Source organism: Pleurodeles waltl, chromosome 8 (assembly GCF_031143425.1).
Source record: "Pleurodeles waltl isolate 20211129_DDA chromosome 8, aPleWal1.hap1.20221129, whole genome shotgun sequence".
Taxonomy (NCBI): domain Eukaryota; kingdom Metazoa; phylum Chordata; class Amphibia; order Caudata; family Salamandridae; genus Pleurodeles; species Pleurodeles waltl.
In genome coordinates this window covers 81,468,479-81,489,568 of record NC_090447.1, presented here as the reverse complement: position 1 = coordinate 81,489,568, position 21,090 = coordinate 81,468,479, and the positions used below count along the sequence as shown (strand labels likewise).

The following is a 21,090-nucleotide window of genomic DNA, read 5'->3' as shown; positions in this document are numbered from 1 at the left end:
CTGCATGCATTGCTACATTATGGAATATAGCTGCACTTGAAACCACCTGCATATATGCAGTGCTGTCTTCTGGTGGTGACGGCCTTGCCGGGTAGCAATCGGGACTATTGTCTGAGACCGATGCATCATATAAGTCCCATGCATCCGGGTCATCTTGTGTCATCCCCGTGTGTGTCGGCGACTGCATTGGGGGTGTCGCTACCGGGGACAGGTGTGGCGAATGCAATAGTGAATGCTGTGGCGAGAACCTTGGTTGTGTTTTGTCTTTTGCCACTTTTGCCCTTGGCTGCATTTCCGTCTCCTGGAATGCTAGCTTTAGGTTGATTTTTATTGGAGGAAGAGTTTGGATTTTCCCTGTGTCCTTCTGTATGTGCAGCCTCCTCTGGGTATGGTCTGGCTCTCGCCATGCCCAGTTCTTGTTCAAATCTGTGCCCTTGCATTTGACTTGAAAGGCCTTGCTCTTCTGTATAGGAGCCTGTTTTCGGCTCCGAGGCTGCATGTTTCGGCACCGAAGGTTTCTGTACAGTCTTTTTCGGCTCCGAGGAAACCTTCTTGACTTTAGGGGTGTCGAACTCTCGGTGCCGAGATGGTTCGCAGCCGGTATCTCGACCGGAGTCGAATGTCTTCGGCTGCTGGGAGGCCTTTTTTGGTGCCGATGTTTGGTCATCGTGTTTTCGGGTTAAGCCATGGCCTGTTGGCGGTGGCATCCCCTTGGCCTTTATTATTTTCGAGTGAGTCGTTGCCGGGGCTGGTTTACTCAAAGTTTGTTGCTGCGTCTTCGGCTGCTCACTTTCGGACTCGTCCGAGTCCGAATCTTGAATGGAGAATCTCTCCTCTTCCTCGACCTGCTCGGCCGGTGTCGACGCCATCTGGAGTCTTTGATCGCGTAGGGTCTTCTTCGATCGAAATACCAGACAGGCCTCGCAGGTATCCTCCCTGTGTTCCGGAGATAAACACAGATTACAGACCAAGTGTTGGTCTGTATAAAGATACTTTGCGTGGCAATTCGGGCAGAAACGGAAGGGGGTCCGGTCCATGAGGTTTGAAGATGGACACGGTCGGGCCGACCAGGCCCCGCTGAAGAGTGGAAGCCCTGAAGGGCTGCCGGAGCGCTTCTTTTTTTCGGAGTCGATGTGCTAACACTAAACCGGTACCGAGCGCGAACAATACCGTCGAATTTTCCAATAACTAGCTAACTTTCCCGATTCGAAATACGGAGCGAAGAGGAACACGTCCGAACCCGATGGCGGAAAGAAAACAATCTAAGATGGAGTCTACGCCCATGCGCAATGGAGCCGAAAGGGAGGAGTCCCTCGGTCTCGTGACTCGAAAAGACTTCTTCGAAGAAAAACAACTTGTAACACTCCAAGCCCAACACTAGATGGCAGGATAATGCACAGCATGTGTATCTGCAGCTACACATGCCATCGAACATATACATAATACATATATATATACATAATACATATATATATATATATATATACACACAAACACACACACACACACACACACACACACACACACAGGGAGAGAGAGAGATTACCTATAGTTAGGACCTATCTTCTATAGAGAGAGTGCTTTTTGTTTTGCCTATAACTTTGGCGCCGCTTGATGAATCTTCACAAAATTTAAAAAATATATACTTTGCTAAGTCCAGCTTCTGCCTTGAAAGTTTGGGGGTGATTTGTCCTGAAACACGTTTTCCCCATGCATTTTTCCATAGGACCTTTAGACACACCTACAGCCCGAACTACTAAAATGTAATACACCAGATTTGGCACAAACCTATGTTATGCAGATCACGCTTTTTGAATCCGTTCAGTAGTGTTAAAAAAAATATTACTAAATAGGGACACGGATCCTCCACAGATACAACTGTCCCATGCTGATATCAGATTGGCTGCCAAAACGCCAGCGAGGCAGTCCCAGAAAAAAAGAACAAAAAAAAGAAAAGGGGCCACTGACCCCTTGCCCTGGTGCTGGAGGCCCTGAGGGACCAAACATTGGAAAAATCAGTGGATGGATCTGCAGTTTTTTCTGAGGTTTTTAAAAGAAAAAGAAAAAACAAACACGGTCTCCCGCACTTTAAAAAAAATTGCCCCTGGGTGGGCCAGGTCCCGGGGGCATCTTAGAGGAGGGGGGAGCACAGGGCCCCCCTCCTTGGGCTTTAACAAGTCGCTGGGACCGCCACCACCTCAAGGCAAATGTCCAAATAAGAGCAGGGGCCGTGGCACCTTGCCCCCTCACCCCCTGGGGACCACCACCCCTGAGGTAAAAATATTTTTTAGTAAGTGGGAGAGGTCTGACGGCCTCCCCCATAGCCCCTGGGACCACCGCCTCCCCGGAGCTCTCAACTTAATTAATGGGGGGGCCTGTGCCTCCTCCAGCGCACCGGGCACCACCTTTACATGGGCGACACTTCATCTAGAGTGGGGGGGCCGCGTGGCTCCCCATGCCCTGGAGGCCACCACCACCAGGGCAAAAAGCAATCTATTTTCAGGGCCTTCTGCCCTGGGGAGCACTACCCCCGGGGCAAATCTTTAAAAATAGAAAGGAGGTCCCTATGGGATCCCCCAGCCCCGATGACCACCACTCCCCAGGGCTATGTCATCATTGGAGGGGGGCTGCACAGCCCGCCCTCTTGGAGCAACAGATGGAACTGGGAACCACCACCCCCCAGGGCCGGCTTCTGCTATGTCACAAGGTGCCCACCCCCGGGACATAGCGGTTTGCTGTGGTTTGGCTGCAGCACAGCAGCCTGCCACAGCAAAGAGTCTTCTGTTTGACAGCAGGGCCTTTAAAGCAGGTACCGCTGTCCAACAGCAGCACGCGTGCTGGGGACAGAGATGAAATGCTTCAGCAAGCATGGAGCTGCAGTCAAAGCAGCTCCGTGCTTGCTGAAGCAATGGCACTGCAGGGGAAGCCTTAAGTCTTCCCTTGCAGTGACAGGTGGCTCTTAAGGGCAATTTATTATAAATAAAAAAAATGTAAAACAATAAATATATTTTTTTTAAATGGAGGGACCACGGGGGAGCTCTTGAGGGCTGCCTCACAGTCCCAGAAAGCCCAGAAAGGGCTAAAGAAAAAATAACAACAAAACAATTTGTAGCTCAGTGTGAATATTATATTTATTTTTTAAAAAGCATACATTTTTTATTTTAAATTGGAAATAAATATCTTATTCTAAGTATATCAGACATCAAAGCCTAAAAAACTCTATCTCTCTCCCTCTCACTTTCTCTCTCTCAATTCTCCCACTCACACTCCGACACTCACGCACTCACTCACAGACCCACTCATACTCTCATGCACTCTCAGAGCCTGTCAGAACTTCACGCACCCACTCAGACAGTTACGCACCCCCTCACAGACCTACTCAGAATGTTACATACCCACTCAAAGACCCACTGACACCCTCATGCACCCACTCACAGACCCGTACAAATATTGACGCACCCACTGAAACACTGATGTACGCACTCTCACACCAAGACAGACAATCTGACTGTCACTCACACCTATTCTCACACCCAGGAAAGCCGCCGACAACTCCCGCCACGCATGGCCAAAGGGCAATGCGCAGCACGGGGTTGGGTGGCTTGGGAGGTTGGCTGCGGGGTCTGGCTGCAAGCCAGGTCTTGCGGGCAACATTTGCTGCACATGGTTGAAGGCCGTGCACGGTGTAAGTGGGTTGGCCACAGGGCCTGGCCGCAGTTACTTGAGATAACTCTAACTATAACTGGCAAATTTCTAAGGTTCTGTACGTTTAAAATGGGAGCTTAACTATAACGTCCCTGTAACCTTTGTTTTATTCAGTGAATAAGCAATATGGCAAGAATTTGATGCAGAGTAATTCATAACCAATAACCTCTTTGACTGCCTAAGGCCATATGTACGAACACATTTTCCCATAGACACAGAATGGGTAAAACCCTTTGCTACATCTGGCCCTAAGTATCTTCTCACCGAAAGCTGATAAGGCATTTTCTGCTACAATCTCCTGAAGAACCCAAGGGATGAAAAACATGCAAATGGAGGTCCACTGAGAAGCCTCCTGTTTATAAGCTGAAAACAAAGACTCTCATCGTAGGTCAACTTTGGAGAAACAGGCATGAGACAGTTCTTGATGTTTAGCAAAAGGCAGAAAGGCAGAGGAAAGTGCAAAATATGAAACCTAGAAGTCGATCTAGCCAGGGACACAAGAAATTCAACACATAGACCATGAATTGGACAAACACAGATAAAAATTGGTGTGTGGTCAATTAAGTTAAAAAAAATCATGAGTGGAGGATCAGTGGATGTATACGTGGAGCTCATAACTTACTTTGTCTGCACAGAGGCTTCCTTACATACTTGCTTTCAGTCAGAGAAACGCAGAAAGGAAACATATTTATGTCTGTTCATTGTGAGACCAAAATGCAGTTCCTTACCAAGATACAGAGAGCCCTCGAGGGCACACGGGAAAGGACACATATGGGCATGGGCTGGTATCGTTCTTCACTCAAACTGCGTACAGAATTTGATCTTGGTTTTCTAAAAACAAAAAAGGGAAAAGGGAAAATATTATGAATACGTAAATGGTAAAAGATCACAAGAAAGGGTAATAAGCTGTGTTATAAACAACAATGCAAGATGCAAGTTCTCCTCACCTTAACACAAAGCAATACATACATATATGTGTGGTCACACACATGCACAAAGACACTAATATGCACATTTTAAGGCATAAAGTAGTTCAATTAGGAAGGAAGTATTCCCTATTCTAAATAAAACAAGACAGAACCTGGACATGACCTGCATATTAAATTCATGGCATTTCAGTATCATACTATGCACTATACCTGTCAGCGCTACAAACTATTCATGTGTCAGACCTGGCTAAGATACAAAGGAGGTTCTCATACCAACTTTCCAGGTGTTTTTCTTCTCCGATATCTTGTAATGATCGACAAAAATATCATAGCCAAAATATTACCACCACAATGTGAGAAGGTAAGTACACATAGGTAAGTATGGATTTGCTATTCTCAACTAAATTTACTCGCACAAAACCACTGAAATTCAGCAGTTCTAGTTAGAGTTATTTCAAGTAACTATAACTCCCATCTTAATGTAACTATAACTCGTGTCCCAACCATGCACAGTTTTTTCTTCAATATTTTGACTGGTAATGTTTCATTGATATTTTTACTGACGTTATAAAAGTTGTCATGAGTGCTGTAATATCTGGGGTAATTAGCAGTGCATGGCGAAGGTGCGAATTATAGTTCTCTTAGGGTGTGAGTTATAGTTACTTGAAATAACTCTAACTATAAGTGCTGAATTTCTATGGTTTTGTGTGATTAACTTCAGAACCTAACTATAACGTCCCTGTAACAGTGGGTGTAAGACTGTCCAGGTGTGAGAGGGTGTCTCTGTGAGTGGGTGTGCGAGTGTGTCTGAGTGGGTGTGTTAATGTCCGAGTGGGTCTGTGAGTGGATGTGTGAATCTCTGAGTGGGTCTGTGAGTGGGTGCACAAGTCTCTGAGTGGCTGTGAGCGGGTGCATGAGTGTCTAAGTGGGTATGTGAGTCTCTGAATGGGTCTGTGAGTGAGTGCATGAGTCTCTGAGTGGGTGCGTGAGTGAGTGGATCTGTTAGTGGGTGTGTGTGTCTTAGTGGGTCTGTTAGTGTGTACATAAGTGTCTGAGTGCATCTGTGAGTGGGAGTGTCTGTGTGGGTGTGTCAGTACCTGTATGAGTGACTCAGCCACAAAGGAACCTCACCTGCCCTTTTATCCAAGAGTCCACAGCTTTCCATGAAATATCTACCCAAGTGGAGTTCTTTCTGCCTCCTTGGGTAAATGTCCAATATGTATTCTACACTACAGCTGTGTAATGGAGCACAAGGAAATGTCACCAGTGACCTTGTGTGTATGTTGGCAATATGATTGTTCCTGTTGCATCTCTTTCTAGAATTCTGTGATAACATGGATCCTCCCTGTAGAGAGACCAACAAGAATACAAAGACGTAAATCTCCACCAAACCAGGGTCTTTCCTCTTATCTATGTGAAATAAGTGCTTCTTTGTTTTGTGGAGATGTCCTCATATTCCTCGGCATCAAGAACACGCAACCAAAATTGGCGGGAAACACACTGGGGGTCCCTTTGGTAAGCTGTCCATCATTCTGGTAAAAGGACGGAAAGATCTATGCATACTACTAAGGAGGACAGTGTGGGGCCAAGCAGGCGCAGTTTCCTGGTGATTTGCACATTTGCAGACCCGTACAAATTTAAAAGGAGAACAATGGACTCCACCCGATTTTGGTCCCAAGGACCCAATCCTACGGAGGTTGGCCATGTCTTTTGGGTGCCCTGGCTGCGGGAAGTGGCATTGCTATTACACACAGGGAGCTGCTACTAATGCAGCTCCCTGTGTGTTTCATTCCTTTCCCTGCCCGCATGTCTGAGAGATTAAACCTCCGCTTCCAGCGGGCGAGAGCACTTTGACAGCTCTTGCCGCTGGAATCAGAGTGTTTGGTCTGACTTGGCGGGAGCTGTCAAAGCTCTCGCCAAGTCAGAGCAAACAGCTATGTCCAGTGGAGTCAGTATTGGCTCCACGAGGGGGACCACGGGGTTCCCCTTCATTTTTTATATTTAGTCCCAGGGAGATGGTCGTCCCCGGGGTTCCATGACCGCCGACCTATCTTATTTTATTTCAGCCCCAGGGACGTGGTGGGCCCCCCTATATTAATTGCATATTTAGCCCTGGGGAGTTGGTGGTCCTGGGGCTGCAGGGGATGCTGTACGGGCCCCGGGGCACATGGGGGCGCACCCACCCACTGCATATTTTTTGCATCATTGCCCCAAGGAGGTGGTGATCCCCAGGGCACCAGAAAGGCGGTCCCCTGTGCCCCCTCCTTTTTTAAGCCCCCACACCCCCTGGGAGCTGGCCCACCGGGGGGCAAAGTAGAAGAAAGTGTGGGAGACCTGATTTAAAATCATTAAAAAAACAACAACAAAAAAATCAGCAAATCCAAATTAAAATAAATAAATAAACAAATGCTTTATAGCCCTGGTGGGATATTTTGTGTACCTGTGGAGTAAGGCTAGGGGGCTCAGGGTGTTCCCAATCTGCCCCCCCTCCCCTCTTTTTTTTTTTGTTTTAATCTTTTTTGTGGGACTCGGGGTCATTTTATCTAAAATATCATGGAAAATGCACTGGAAATGAAATGACTGACTGTACTTGCATTAACTCGATGCCATTTATCCCATTATTTTGAATAATTACTGCAGCTCAATGAGATATTACACTTATCTCAAGTGCATTCTGGTAACTGTAGGACAGGAACCGGAGTAGTGACATGGCTACTGTGCCTATAAAAGCAACTGGGCAATTTGAATTGTTTGCAGCTGTGATGTAGGCTACTTTGCAATCTGAAATGCATCAGGAAAGAGATGTGGTGCCCTCTTTTTATCAAGATAATAAATCGCTTGGCATTTCCTGGAATTGGGCTTCGGCGCTTTCTTTGTGTGCTGGATTGGTTCGTGGGATGCTTCGTTCCCATTTGCAGGGCTGGGGGCTCCCTTTACCAAGACAGTTTTATGTGGATCTATATCTATCTATCTATCTATCTATCTATCTATCTATCTATCTATCTATCTATCTATCTATCTACTGAAGGTACATGCATGTGGAATTAAGAATAGTGAGTCCATACCTGTTTATATCTACTTTCCTTCACAATATTGTAGTAGTCGATATTTTGGGTACAATATTTTTGTACAGCATTATTTTTGGACATGGCATTCTGATATACAACCCTCCCAACAGCAGCTGGTCATTTCTCCTGTATCAACCTCTGGCTCATAATAAGGCTACTATGAGATATGCATTCAGTTGCCGTGGGCTACCTTTAAAACAAAGGCTACTGAAACATCTGCTCCGCAGTGAACAAGGGGACTCGAGTCACAGTGTCTGTGATCTATGTTGCTACTGCTTGCTCTTAAGCATGCAATGCTGGCATTCCTCAATGATGTCATGGCAGAAGACTGGAATAACCGGTGGTTGATTAAGGGCATGATATGTTAAAAGGGCTATGTCTGAGCCAGTCGGGGTCCCTGTTCAGTGAAGAATGCTGATGTTGGAAGTCGTACAGGGCGGTGTTCCTTCTGTTACGGACAGTTTTCCCTGCTCTTCATGATGTGCTGAGTAGTGAATTCAACATTGCTCCTGGTGAGGTAAATGTGTATGTACTTAGCTTGGTCTTGAGAATAACTGCAGTAAAGGCCATTTTAACATACACAACTTTGTCTAGTCATTTTTAGGTCGACTGTGCAAGCGCTGTGTCATGTTGTAAGAATTGCAGGCATTTAACCACGCAAACCCAAAACTTTCACTTGATCGAGAACTTGCCTTTCAAAAATTCTTTGTTATCATTGGTAAATGCTTTACGTTTGTCCCTCCTTGGGGCGGTTTTGTTACCGCCTTGCAGACTGCCCTTGTTACATGGATAATTGCACGATTGCCGATACATTTGACTGCAAGCGAACTTCTTTTTCTTTTTGTGTCTTTCCTTCGCGCTCATGCGGCCGTGGCGCTTTGAATCGGCTCACTTATGTCAACTGTTTTACTTTTCATTTTCAATTTAAGTGGCAAGAAAAGTCCAGTTGAGAATTTACAACGCTACTATCTCTAACTCGAGCAAATACGAGACCCATTACACTGCAAATGCTTGTTGAATATTACACTGGCGAGGCGGCTAAGAAAGTATTTTTAGGACAGGTGTCAAGCACTAAGCAGGTAGTGCCCCACCACTGCCTAGTAACAGCAGGCAGCCCAGAACTATGAAGATTTAAGAGCCCAGGAGTAGAAAGGAAGTGAAGGATAGTCATAATTGCCATCCACCCTCAACTTGCCATCTGGCTTGAGCATGCTGTTGCTGGACAGGTGAGCAGTGTGCAGGGAATGCTGGCACCATGCTAGCCTAAAAGAATTTTGGGCTGGAGGCTGTAAACATTGTTTTTTTATTTGATAAAGACTTTCTAAAGCCTGGTTTATGCACTGATGACGTACTTTGCTGGTAAAGTGTCCTACAAGCATGAATTTTAGAGCCCTGTATGTACAAGTGGGTGCGCAGACAGATTGCCATGGGGACTTGGTTGAAGGTAGCAAATCAACGAGAAGAAATGAGTCTGAAATGTTGAGCGCGTTGATAGCGACATTTGAGTTTACACACAACGGTATTTTAAGACTATAGTATCGCCCCGTTGCCAACTTACCTCTAGTGCAGGTTTCCCTCCCAGTGGTCTAAGTGTACCTGCTGCAACCAACCTGTTTACAAGGTCTGCTTTTGTCTCCTTGGCAATTCATGGTTAACTGAGAGAACAAGCTGTGTCTAGATGAGGTTTCCAATGTCCCACTGGGGCACAGACACCTGTACCACTGCTTCTCCTCGTGCAGCATCTCTCGGAGACTCGCTACTCTAAAGGGAAGGCCACTTGCTGCATTGTAGGCAATAACTGATACCTGGAGGGTGTGGGATCAGACTCTTTGTCGCTCAGGGTGCAGGAGTTTATGGAAGTCAATGAAGGATTGGTGGTTTGTGAATGCCAACTTTTATTTCTGAGGTTCAAGCTGATTTGTATGAGGCAAATAAAGATGTGGCACATGCAAGAACAGAAAATTAATTATTTTCTTTCAAAGCCTTCCTTGAGAATAGAGGGTACGCAAATAAGAGCAAAGAGTAAAATGAAACAAGCACAGTCAATGGACAGCAGGTCTGGCTTTTTTAAAGAAATAAGCTTGCATCACTGAGTAGTGAACACAAAATGTTAAGGGGTAGATGAATGAGCGGATGTAAGATTGGGCGGATGATTGAGTGCATTTATGATTAGGTGAATGGATGGATGAATGAATCGGTTAAGGTAGGCATGAATAGATTGCTGGATGGATATATGTATTAAGGATGAATGGGTATTGCATGAATGGGTAAATGGGTAGGACTATGTGAAAGCACACAGATTACCACAGTCATTGATCCATCCATCCATCCATCGTCACACCGATTCACACACTCACATACCCCAGTATTCAGTGTTTCACCATTTCGTCCATTCCCACACAAATCTACCTACTAAAACCCCAAGAACATTCTCCAACAAAGCCAAACTTCTTCCTTTTTCCAATGCTTCATTTTTAACTCATGATGCTCACGACAAAAGTGCTGAGTTACCAGGATTAAAAAGGACACTTTCTACCATGTGTCAGGAAACATTTTATTGTTGTACGCTAGAGCACAATTGCTACACTATAATCCGTGATTTATCTATGGGCTCAATTATATAGGATGACTGTTGGAATGTAAAGCAGCAACAGTGCTCAGGTGTGCTCTGTAAAGGTATAGGTGCCTACAGTAATAGTGTAAAATGAGAATGCATTGTTTGCGATTGGTTCATGGAAGAGCAATAATATAACTTAAAACATGTCTTTTTTGTTTCTGTATTTAACATTACCCTTTGTTTGATTCGTGTCTAACTCCTCCCCGTCCTGATGAAGGTCCTGATACACAACCTAAACAGGACCGAAACGTTGACTTACTAGATCATCAAATGGGTCAAGTGGTGTGAATAGCTCCCTGAACTTCCTTGTGAAAGGATCTCAAAGAACCCCTAATTTCAACACGATGAGATAGCCCCCTTGTTGTGTTTTATAATGTTGTTGTCAAGGTCTACTTTGTGTTGTGTCATTTCTACACAAGGGTTGATATTCTGCTGTGGTTCAGAAGTACATATGTATGTAATTTTGCAGTCTGAATTACAAATTAATTTTTCTACAATAATAGTAACATTTTCAATTAGTATTCTGCTCCCTCTCTTTCTTCTATATCTCTTATTTGTATGTATTTTCAGTTGGGACCATTTGTTTTTGTTTCTACTAACACATCAATGCACATATGCATTATTAATTTCTGCCCGGGCACTTTTTCAGCATTGTTGCACCCTATTTTAAGGTCAGAGGTTCGAATCCCAGGAAAGGATCAGCCTTTCATTGATCTAAAGTCGATACCTTTATAATGCACCACTATGTGAAAGTGAGGTGCAACCTATGGAAACTATTATTTCACATTCCCATCATGTAAACAAATGGAACTTACTGTGTAATAGTTTTGATGAAACCATGGAAACTTGATGTGTGTAGCTCTACCGAAGAAGCAGATCTACATTTGAAATACAACATAAAAGACACAATGAAAAAATAAATATTAGGTTTTATGAGTATCCATCAACTGAGACTAAAGGACGGCTGAAAATGCATACATACAACCAGCAGGACTAAATACTTCATTAAATAGAACATTACAAGCCCAGTCAAAATATATGACAAGCTCAGATTTTATAAAATGACAATTTGCTGCAAAAGCAGAACAAAAGAATATACAAAATCAATATGTGTGTGTTCAAACTGTGAGACTTGTTTAAAATGAAACCATGCACAAATATGTACGGCCTACACTGCCAGAGGCTCTGGCGTTGGGGTAAGGACTGAATTACCTGCAAGACACATGTATGCACCAATCATTTTCCAAGATGTAGTCGAATTTGCATGTGTTGCAGCTCCACATGTGCGCATATCCTTGGAAGGCCTGTCCCGCTTCTTGTCAGACTTCTAAGAGGCCTTGCAAGGGGGTCCTACCTTTGTCCCAATAGAGTGTTTGCAACTTTTTTTTATTGTAGAATGACACAGCCTTTGAATATGGAACATCGATTGAAGGCCTCAGAAGCTTCCCCCAGTCATTCAATTTAAGGCCTGGCAGAGAATCATCTTCAGATCTTACAAGAAGGCATGAGAGGCCAGGAGAAGGATGATGGTGCTGGTGCCACAGGCGCCACTATGTAGCATGGAAGAAGCTGCCTGAGAGAGAGATGTGAGTGCAGGGTTCCCCAAGATCCAGAGGAAGGTACCAAGGGAAAAGTGTGACAGCTGAGGGGCTGGGTGATCACCACAACTGGAGACGTAGAAAAGGACACAAAAGTCCCAGTAGCTGAACATTATCTGTCAATTATGTTACTGGCAGAGATTCCCTTACAATCCTTTGACTTGTGTCAAGGGTACATAAGTGTTTTTATCAGAGTCTGCCATAATTCCAAGAAATTCACTTTTCACTAGACCCAAGTCTAAAAGCAGTCAAACTATGAAAGAGAGTGCCAGAAGAGATGGGGAAATCCCAGGAGAGTGATTCAAAAATCCAGATCTGAAGAGAAGGTAGAGAGAGCTCTGGCGGACTTCTTTTTAACCTGAAGTGGGGTTGAAATATGAAGTATGGTGGCTACTAGGAGGCACTGGGTGCACTGTGCATCCTTCTGATGGTCTAAAGTGTTGTGTTGTTTAGGCCAATCTGTTACTAGAGAATCTGCTTCAGGCCTTTTTGCCTTGTTTGAGGAACACTGCTATGTGAAGTCTACTGAATTTCTCGCTGCTTGACGACAGGGAAAAATTCAAGTATGTGAATCCACGAAAGATCCAATGCTGAAGAAAAGGAATGTTTCACCATCAAAGTGTCTGTCTCTGTGACAGGAGGAGTTAATTTGGAGGGATAATACAAGCAGAAATGATGTTACTGACTGTGCTGAAAATGGAAGCATTGGAATTAAATGCCGAAGGTGGGGGTACATTGTCAGTTATCACATATCCTGTCTTGCAAACATGCTGGGCGGTGCTTCCCAGCAATTCAAATGTGATCATAGTGTTAGCTGTATAAAACTTTTCAATTAATTTTCAAATGTAACATTTTGTAAAAGTCTGAATTTTAATAATTAGGTGTTTCCAGATCTTTATTTAAGAGAGGGTTTGACTTGGACTGATGTCAGTGCCATTGGGGAAGTGAGGCATTTATGGCAGGAGGGCAAAATACATGGTCCAAACTTCAATGGACTTAGATTTCATGAGAAAAGTCAATTTTGGGAAATTAGGGCCAGAAATATACGACCCTTGCAGAAAACTAGTGTGTCATAAGTGTGAGATTTTCATTTTATATCCTCATCATTACTGTAGATTTTCAAAAAAGGAATTTGGTGGTACCCGAAGCAATTTGTGGAGAGTGCAGAAGCTACTGATTTTTCATAAGATAAATCTAGCATTTGAGTGCGACAAATTAAGCTTTGGGGTGGTTAGCCACAATCATACTTCATCTCTACATGTGATGAGACGGCCCCAAGTGGGGCTGATTTGGGTATCCCAGGCTACCTCTCCTCGATTAGGAAAGGAAGTTTCTATTATAAATGCCCTAACTACGCAGTAGGACTGAGGTGATGAACAAAGTAGGGGAACGAAAAAGCCTTATGTTTAAAAAATATGCATGTATCCACCAAGCCTGTTTTAATTCTTACACACATCTCTTCCCGTAGAATTCTTCAATGGTCACCCTTTAAAGTCCTGTCTCTTCCAGATCTGGCTGATATAGTCAAATCCTTCAAGCCCCTTCTTATTAGGATGATGTCTTACCATTGTCCTTCATCAGAGCTCTTCCAAGGGATAACCTCTTACCCCTTTTTTAGGTTTCGCTTGCACGCTGCTTGCAAAATCTACTGTTAATAAAAAAAATATTTTTGAAAAAACTTAAAAGGGGCTTAGAACCAGCCCCTTACTTACCCGAGCTTACAACTGGCTTAATCCAACATTACTCTGATTTACATGCTTCTGATTAGCCAGCACATCGTCTGCACTTCGTTCTGCTTCACTTCCTGTTGTCTTCTTCCCCTTTCTTGCCATCAGGTTGCCTCTGGACCAAGCACTCCTTCCGGTCACTTCCCATTGGACAGTGGCCTGTGTCATTCCTCTGGCTACGATGCTGAGGGTACTTCTTTTTTCTTTCTGCATGAAGTCTACTTTCTTGGCTGATGTCTTCTTTCTTGGCTGAAATCTTCTCTGTCTTCTTTCTTCGCTGCCGTCTTCTTTCTTCTTCGCCGCTTGCCATCTTCGGTCTTCTTTCTTTACTGCAGCCTTCTGACTTCTTTCTCCACTGTCGTCTTCTGACTTCTTCGCCACATGCCGTCTTCACTCTTCTTTTTTCGCTGCCATCTTCTCTGTTTTCATCTTCGCTGCAGTCTTCTTTCTTTTCCACCACATGCCATCTTCTGTCTTCTTTCTTCACTGCTGTTTTTTTCTTCTTTACCACATGCCAACTTCTGTCTTCTTTCTTCACCGACGTCTTCTTTCTTCCTGTCTTCTTTCTACACTACCGTCTTCTTTCTTCTTTGCCACATGCCATCAAGCCAATAGATTTCGCCTTTGTTTCTTCTTTCTATCTAACTGGATTACAAATATTAGAAAAATTTTATAATAATTTGTGTGTTACATTTGATAAACTATTAGCGGTTCATCAAATTTATAACAAACATTAAATAATTTTTCTAATATTTTAGAATCCAGTTAGATAGAAAGAAAAAACAAAGGTGCAAGATATTAGCTTTGCCAATTCTTGTTACCAATGTCAATGCCTCCCTCACTCAAGGCACCTTCCCAGAAGCTCTGAAGACAGGCCAGATTCTTCCACTCATGAAGAATATTCCACAACACCCTGGTGACCTCATCAACTACCATTCATCTGAAAGATATTTTAAAAAGCAGTCTATGTTCAACTCTCTGACTACATCAATGCTACCTATCATCGCTACCAGTCTTGATTCAGATCACACTGCAGCACGGAAGCTGCTACTTTACACATTATTATAGATAATGCCCTCTTCATCACAGATGAAGATGACCCCTGCCTCCTGATATTGTTGGACTTCTCTGCTACTTTTGACACAGTTGAACATTTCAACCTCATACGCACCCTGGATTTTCAATGATATTCACACAATGTCCCCCACTGTTTCTCCTCCTATCTTTGCAACCAACACCAGTCCAACCAACACCAGTGGTTCATATGGGCATGTCCAGGACACAAAAGATCCTTGCACATTAAGAATTCCCCCAGGGCTCCATGTTATCTCCTGTCATCTTCAACCATCATCCATACATGGAGCCTCTTGGTGCTATACTCACAGAACAATGCACTGAAATTCACCAATATGTTGATGATACACAACTCTACCTGAAATTGTCCCTGCTTCAGACATGCAGTGACTCAAACACTGCTTGCACATCACCCAGACCTGGATGTCCAGCGCCGACCTAAAGTTCAACCCAACCATGACAGAAATCCAAGAAAAACAAGATACTGTACAAACCTGGCTCAGTGTCATCAGCCTTGATAGCTGTGGACCCCAATTTTCAACGAATGCCAAATCACTTGAATTCATCTTGGACACCAACCACACCCTCAAGAAACACTGTAAGAAACTGTGTTATTGGTTGAGTCCAAGAATGAAGCAGTGCCCCGTCACTTTGGCAAGTGTGGGATCCTTGTGGGTAACTGTTTTATTAATCCCTCTGGGTAGCATAAGACCAGAAGGATTGGTCCAATGAGATACCCTCCACGCTCATTAGGGAAGTGAACATGGAAAGTGGAAGGTCCATGGGCCACATTAAACATATGGCACGCTGTGCCCTTTTTGCCATGGCTGCACCTGGCGCAAACCAGAACAGTGCAACCTATTATTATCAATTTGCTGCCCTCAAGGGAGCCATGAACTTGTGCCTGCCCTGGCAGAAGAACATTTAGTGAAAGGAAGAACAGCTGCTTACAAGCTGCTCTTTTTCACAGTGCAAATAGCAGCCATCTGCACTTTAAGGCAGGGACAGAGATTCTCCTTCAAGTGGTTGCAGTGAGTGACAGAATCTGCCTGCAGGAGGATGTCTGGGTGCTCCATGGGACCCCCTTTTCCTTCTCCAGAAGGCTGTCAGCAGGAAGTGGACCTCTTAAGGGCCTGTTTGCATCTGCACTTGCATTGGTAATAGGGTGCATGGGGCCATACTCCCATGCAAACTAGAGAATGCCATCTCAAGATAGCTCTGGTGCTATATGTGCAGCAGCGCTATGACTATTACAGAAGTCTGCACCTCTTTTGTAATACCTAGTGCCCCAGGGTGCACAAAGCAAGCACACACATCTGTTGCACCCACAGGGCACAATCTATAATAGGGCCCCAGAAATTATACAATTGACAGGGGCAGGAAGCTTTGGAAGATGTATAGTCAAGAGTGAGACACAAGAAGGAGGAAACCCATGAGACTATACAGAAAAAAATGATTTTCTATGACAAAGGTGTTAGTTATAAACACTAGGTAACAGGAGTGACACTTTGGAAGAGGGAAACTGTTGCACTTGTACTTTGGAGTGCAAGACTTGGGGAAAAGGAGAACCCTGTAATTATAAAGGAAACACAGAGATCCCAGAAATAAAGTGTGTTGGCCAGATACCCTCTGACCAGCAAAGAGAACAAGATTCTGGGACAGGGAAGAAACGTCCACAAGGTCAGCACAGTGTGTAGAATGCAACTATTGATAACCCCTATAGAATCCTGATACGAGCGCAAGAGGATGGGAGGGAGCTGCCCCTACTTTTAGACCAATAGACATAGAGTGGCCTTTAGTAAAGAGGGGGCGCAGTACAACCATTTTGTTTGTGGGGTGTCTGCCTCTTTCACCTTTACTGCCAATCCCATGTCAATAAAGTTGCACGGTATGGAACGTTACAAAATATCTACTTGTCCTAGGGACAAGAAGTCTATTTGCCCTGTAAAAACATCCATTTGTCTATTCTGGTGGGATGCAGTAAGATGACCAATTGTAGGAGCATTCTTATAAAGTCAGAGCTCTGATAATAGCCTCTCCGATTAGGCTAAGGATCTTATCACGGTTTGGATTCTAGCTAGGCTTTGATTTTACCACCTTCTGCAAATTTACGGACCGCGTTGGAAGGGGGCGGGAAACGGTAACCTAATATGTTTAAGGGTATTTGCCAACTACTCTCCAATCTCTTCCTGCACTGGAAAAGGTTGGAAATGTACTCCTGATAAGGGGAGGAGAAAACCTTTACCTAAGGTGGTGGAAATCGGTGTAGTGAAAGTGAATTTGCAATCACTCAGTAGATTTTCACTCCAGCAAATCTACAAATGTTTATTTGCTCATTTTATAAACTGAATTCAGAAACACTTATAAGGAGTATGGTTTCAATGCCCGCCTCTGGAAACTCTTGTGAATTCCTAACAACAAAAATCTGCACTAACCTAAGAACATGTGTCTGTGTAAGCGGTTTTGTGACATTTTCGCTAAAATGGTTTTACATTGACTCTTCATTATTTATTTTTCTATTCATACTGGCATACATCAAACATGTTTTACTAAATGATGTATCAGAAATTGTATTTTAAGTTGCACGAACGTTTAGCAAAATGTTTTTTCACATTGTGCTTATTTGGTGTACATTTTATGTGAAAAACATTTGTGCTTTTATGCTTATACATGTTTTTGCATATAATTACGAAACATTCAGCAAGCCTTTATTAACAGTCTCCATCGTTATATTTTGTTAACATGTGTACACATTTTTGTAATACAGAAACCACAGTCAGTGATGTAAGCTGACCTCAAAGTTCACTGTATTTCTTTAAAGCATTTGCACTAATAGTAAAAGCTTCAGTATCAGTGTACATACATATGTACAAGTTTGAACAACTTCATCATATAGATTCAAAACTTGTCTTTAGAGTCACACATTCCTCATTCACAGAGCCAACCTGTAGCACTGCAGACTGGCAGCTAAAGGGTTGGTGCTGCAGGGATTGGGCCTACTTGTCCAATAGTCAAAAGAAACATAAAAACTTATTGTTGCTAGGATTTCCACACCACTAGATAGGAGAATTTCATAATGTTATTATCCCCTTGTGTGTTTTTCAAAAGAAGTACAGTACTACTAAAGATTCTGGGGCTCTTAGACAGTTATTCTCAAATATTTTATGCCACCCATTAGCCCCACTGATGGTCTGCTGAAAGGGAGAAAGAAAGGTGCTGATAACAGCAGCTGGTGAAATGTAGATCCATAAGAGAGCAGAAGAGAATGGGGGAAGGACACAAGCTCTGCAGGGCCAAACTTAACTTAGAAGGAGCCACGCCAGATTCAGAGAGAAATATGTGAGCGACAGAGGGAGGCATGAGAGACCAGGAAAAGGATACGTGAGAAGCAGGATGTCACTCATGATACAGCTGGAGTCATCCACAGTTTGGAGATTGGTTTCAGGATCCACCCAAAGGGAGGCTCAAGAGAACTGGGGAAGGATGCTAGAGACTCAAGGGGCACTCACGATCCAGAGTAAGCTTCCGTGGAGCGTGGTGTGACTGCAAATGTCTCCACCCGTAAGCCAGAGTAATGCACCAAAGATCAAGGAAAAGATGTGAGAGTTGAGAATCAAGGTAATGACCACAACAAGGGACCTAGAGAAAGAAACAGGAGTTGCTGTAGCTATCCGGGGTGCAAAGAGTGTCTACAAAAAACAGAGGCAAGAAAAGACATGAGCAGTGATAGCCATTGTAGATCCAGAGACAAATCGTAGTGCAAGTTCCCAAACTACCCCAAACCCAGAAACCATTTGTGGATAGGTAGAGATGAGAGAAAGGCAAGGAGAAATCCAGGGAAGGAGGTGAGAGGCCCAAGATGCGCCAAGAACTCCAGCACATCAAAGGCAAGCCTGAGGGAGACTAAAGAAATAAAGGGATATTCAAGGCATGCAGCATAGAGGGACGTGAAGAGAAAGCAGAGGTTCTTCGTGAAGCATGGTTCAAACAAGCTCTATTTGATACTTCTTTTAAATTATTTGAAATGACCTGTGATCCCCACTGCTTTCTCCCCGAGTGACTCAAGCACGTGAACCGCTGCTTTTTTCCAAAGGTTAGATCATCCTAATTAAGTGATATTATTTAAGTCATGCCTAGACTTTCATTCCCCTGAAAACAGAGAACATCCTTCAATCTTTAGATCCCTCCTTAGAGAATATTAACGCTTTCTCTTTCTTCATCAGGGAATACTGAAACCCTAGATTTCAAACTTGAAGGAACCTGTGCTCAATAATCAAAAGCCCTGTTGAAAAGTCTAAAGAAACAAGATAGACAACACCTGGTTAATAACTCTCTTCGCAAGTAAGGCAGGCGCGCCTTAAGGACAAGGTAAAATGAAGTCATCTACAAAGATCCCAGACGCTGCCAATCACCACCCTAGAGACCCACCACAAAAAAGCACTATAAGGTGCCTTTGGGTGATGATACACATAGTGTGAACCCACTTGTGGTATATTTGAGTTTTACTCATCCAATAGACCACAATATATATTTTCTAAGAAACAGAGATAACAGAAGGTTAATAAAGTAATTTGTTTTTAACTTGGAAAATGCAAAACAGAGCGAAACCGTCTAGTTGCTCAGTAAGAAGCCAGCCCTATTAGTTCATAAACAACAGCATGTGACAGATCCTTGCAAATAAGAATTATACAGTCCAATACAACATGGGGTCAGAAGCAAATGTTCACAACTCAGACTGCTTACCTGCGTATCATTTGATTTGTAGAGTGGGATAATGTGAACACTGAAATAGGGTCTCTTACCTGTGGGGCCTCTGCAGCGGCTGCTGCTCATCAGGTTTTCCAGGAGAACCCTTTTTGCATTTCTCTTTGACATCAGGAGGTGTTTTTTCACTGTTCCTTAAAAAAGAAATTAAAGGAATGAGAGGAAATGGTTTGCTATAGATAAAATGAAAATGTTACTCATCCAGTAATCATGTATTGTGCTGTAGATTCACATGTTCTGCACACCCTCTGCCATTTAATGTTGGGTGCGAACAGTTTGCAAATTGTTTTTCTTCAAAGACGTTTTCAGTTTTGCAATATCTCGTGACTCCTCCTTAAACCCATAAGGCGCCAAGACAAAGGTTCCACCTCAGACCTTTCTTCCCAGCAAGTGAGTAGAGTTGAGCATGGAGAAGTAGGAGAACATTTGTGTACAATGTAATAAAGAACATCTTAGATCATTGCTCACTTCCAAGGAGGTGGAAGCGAGCATATGAATCTATTGCACTATAACATACAAACAGATGGGTGAGCAACATTTTCCGTTCGTTGCATGTGCTGCTAAAGATCACAAGCTGTGCGTAGGCTGAAAGGCAATAGTCCCCCATTAAGCTGTACCGTGAGAGCAGATGATGGAATAAAGTTTAACACTTTTTGGTATGCCATGCCGGGTTTGAATGCCCAGACACTAGTGCTTATTCAATTTGTATAGAGTTGATCATGTAGCAGTTTTGCCAATGTCTGCTGTTGGTGGGTTCTCTAACAAGGCCACCCTTCTTCATAGAGGAATGTGCCTTGGGAATTGCAAATAGTGCATGTTTGGCCTTATCATAGCATGTATGCATGCATTTCACTATCTATTTTGCATTACCACACTATGAAAATAGATTCTGCAACAGCAACAAAGAATTGCTTGATGATGCAGTCCTATAAATGCAATTTATTGGTGCTCTCTTGATATCTAACGTGAGTAATGCCCGCTCTGCCACTGACAGTGATGTGGGAAGAAGATAGGCAACTCTATTGTCTGATACACATAGAAAGACGAAACCACCTTTAATAGAAACTCATAAGTTTGTCCTGTGGACAACTCTGTCTTTGTGACCTTGTAAATAATAATCCTTCACAGATGAGGGCTTGCACCTCACTTAGGGCTAGATGTAAGAAGCTTTTCTGGTTCACAAATGGCCCAATTGGCAGGATCGGCCTTCTTGGGAGCGCAGAAATGACATTTCCAAATGTACAAAGCCCAAACTGTGATTCGGTAAAGTGTTACCAAATCGCAATTTGGGTTTGCATATTGGTATTTGGAAGGGGCGTTTTTAGAGCATCTCTTCCAAATACCGATTTGCAGTGGTATTACAAATGTTTTGCGACTGAAATGCAGTTGCAAAACATTTGCACTCTACAGCCAACCCAAAGATGGTGGTAACCCATTTGCAAATGGGAAGGGATCCTCAGATGTCCCCTCCCCTTTTTAAAAGGGTTGAAAGAATATTTTTTAAGAGCAGACAGTGGTAAAAAGGAAATGGATACGGACTATGTTTAAGAAAAAAAAAAAGAAGAAGGAAGGAAAGATTGCTTTATTTAAATGCAATTACAGACATGG

The 21,090-nt window shown here is 43.5% G+C and overlaps 1 protein-coding gene across 2 annotated transcripts in view; it reads right to left on the bottom strand.

The window, feature by feature from the left end:
- Positions 1-21,090, bottom strand: part of ATG16L2 (autophagy related 16 like 2) — a 288,242-nt gene that overhangs the window by 161,922 nt on the left and 105,230 nt on the right. For both annotated transcript variants that reach the window (XM_069203791.1, XM_069203793.1), the window contains 3 exons: positions 19,521-19,616; positions 11,135-11,197; positions 4,434-4,536 (listed from right to left, as the gene is read on the bottom strand). In XM_069203791.1, coding sequence (XP_069059892.1) covers positions 4,434-4,536; positions 11,135-11,197; positions 19,521-19,616 — 262 coding nt within the window. The remainder of the gene's footprint in view (positions 1-4,433; positions 4,537-11,134; positions 11,198-19,520; positions 19,617-21,090) is intronic.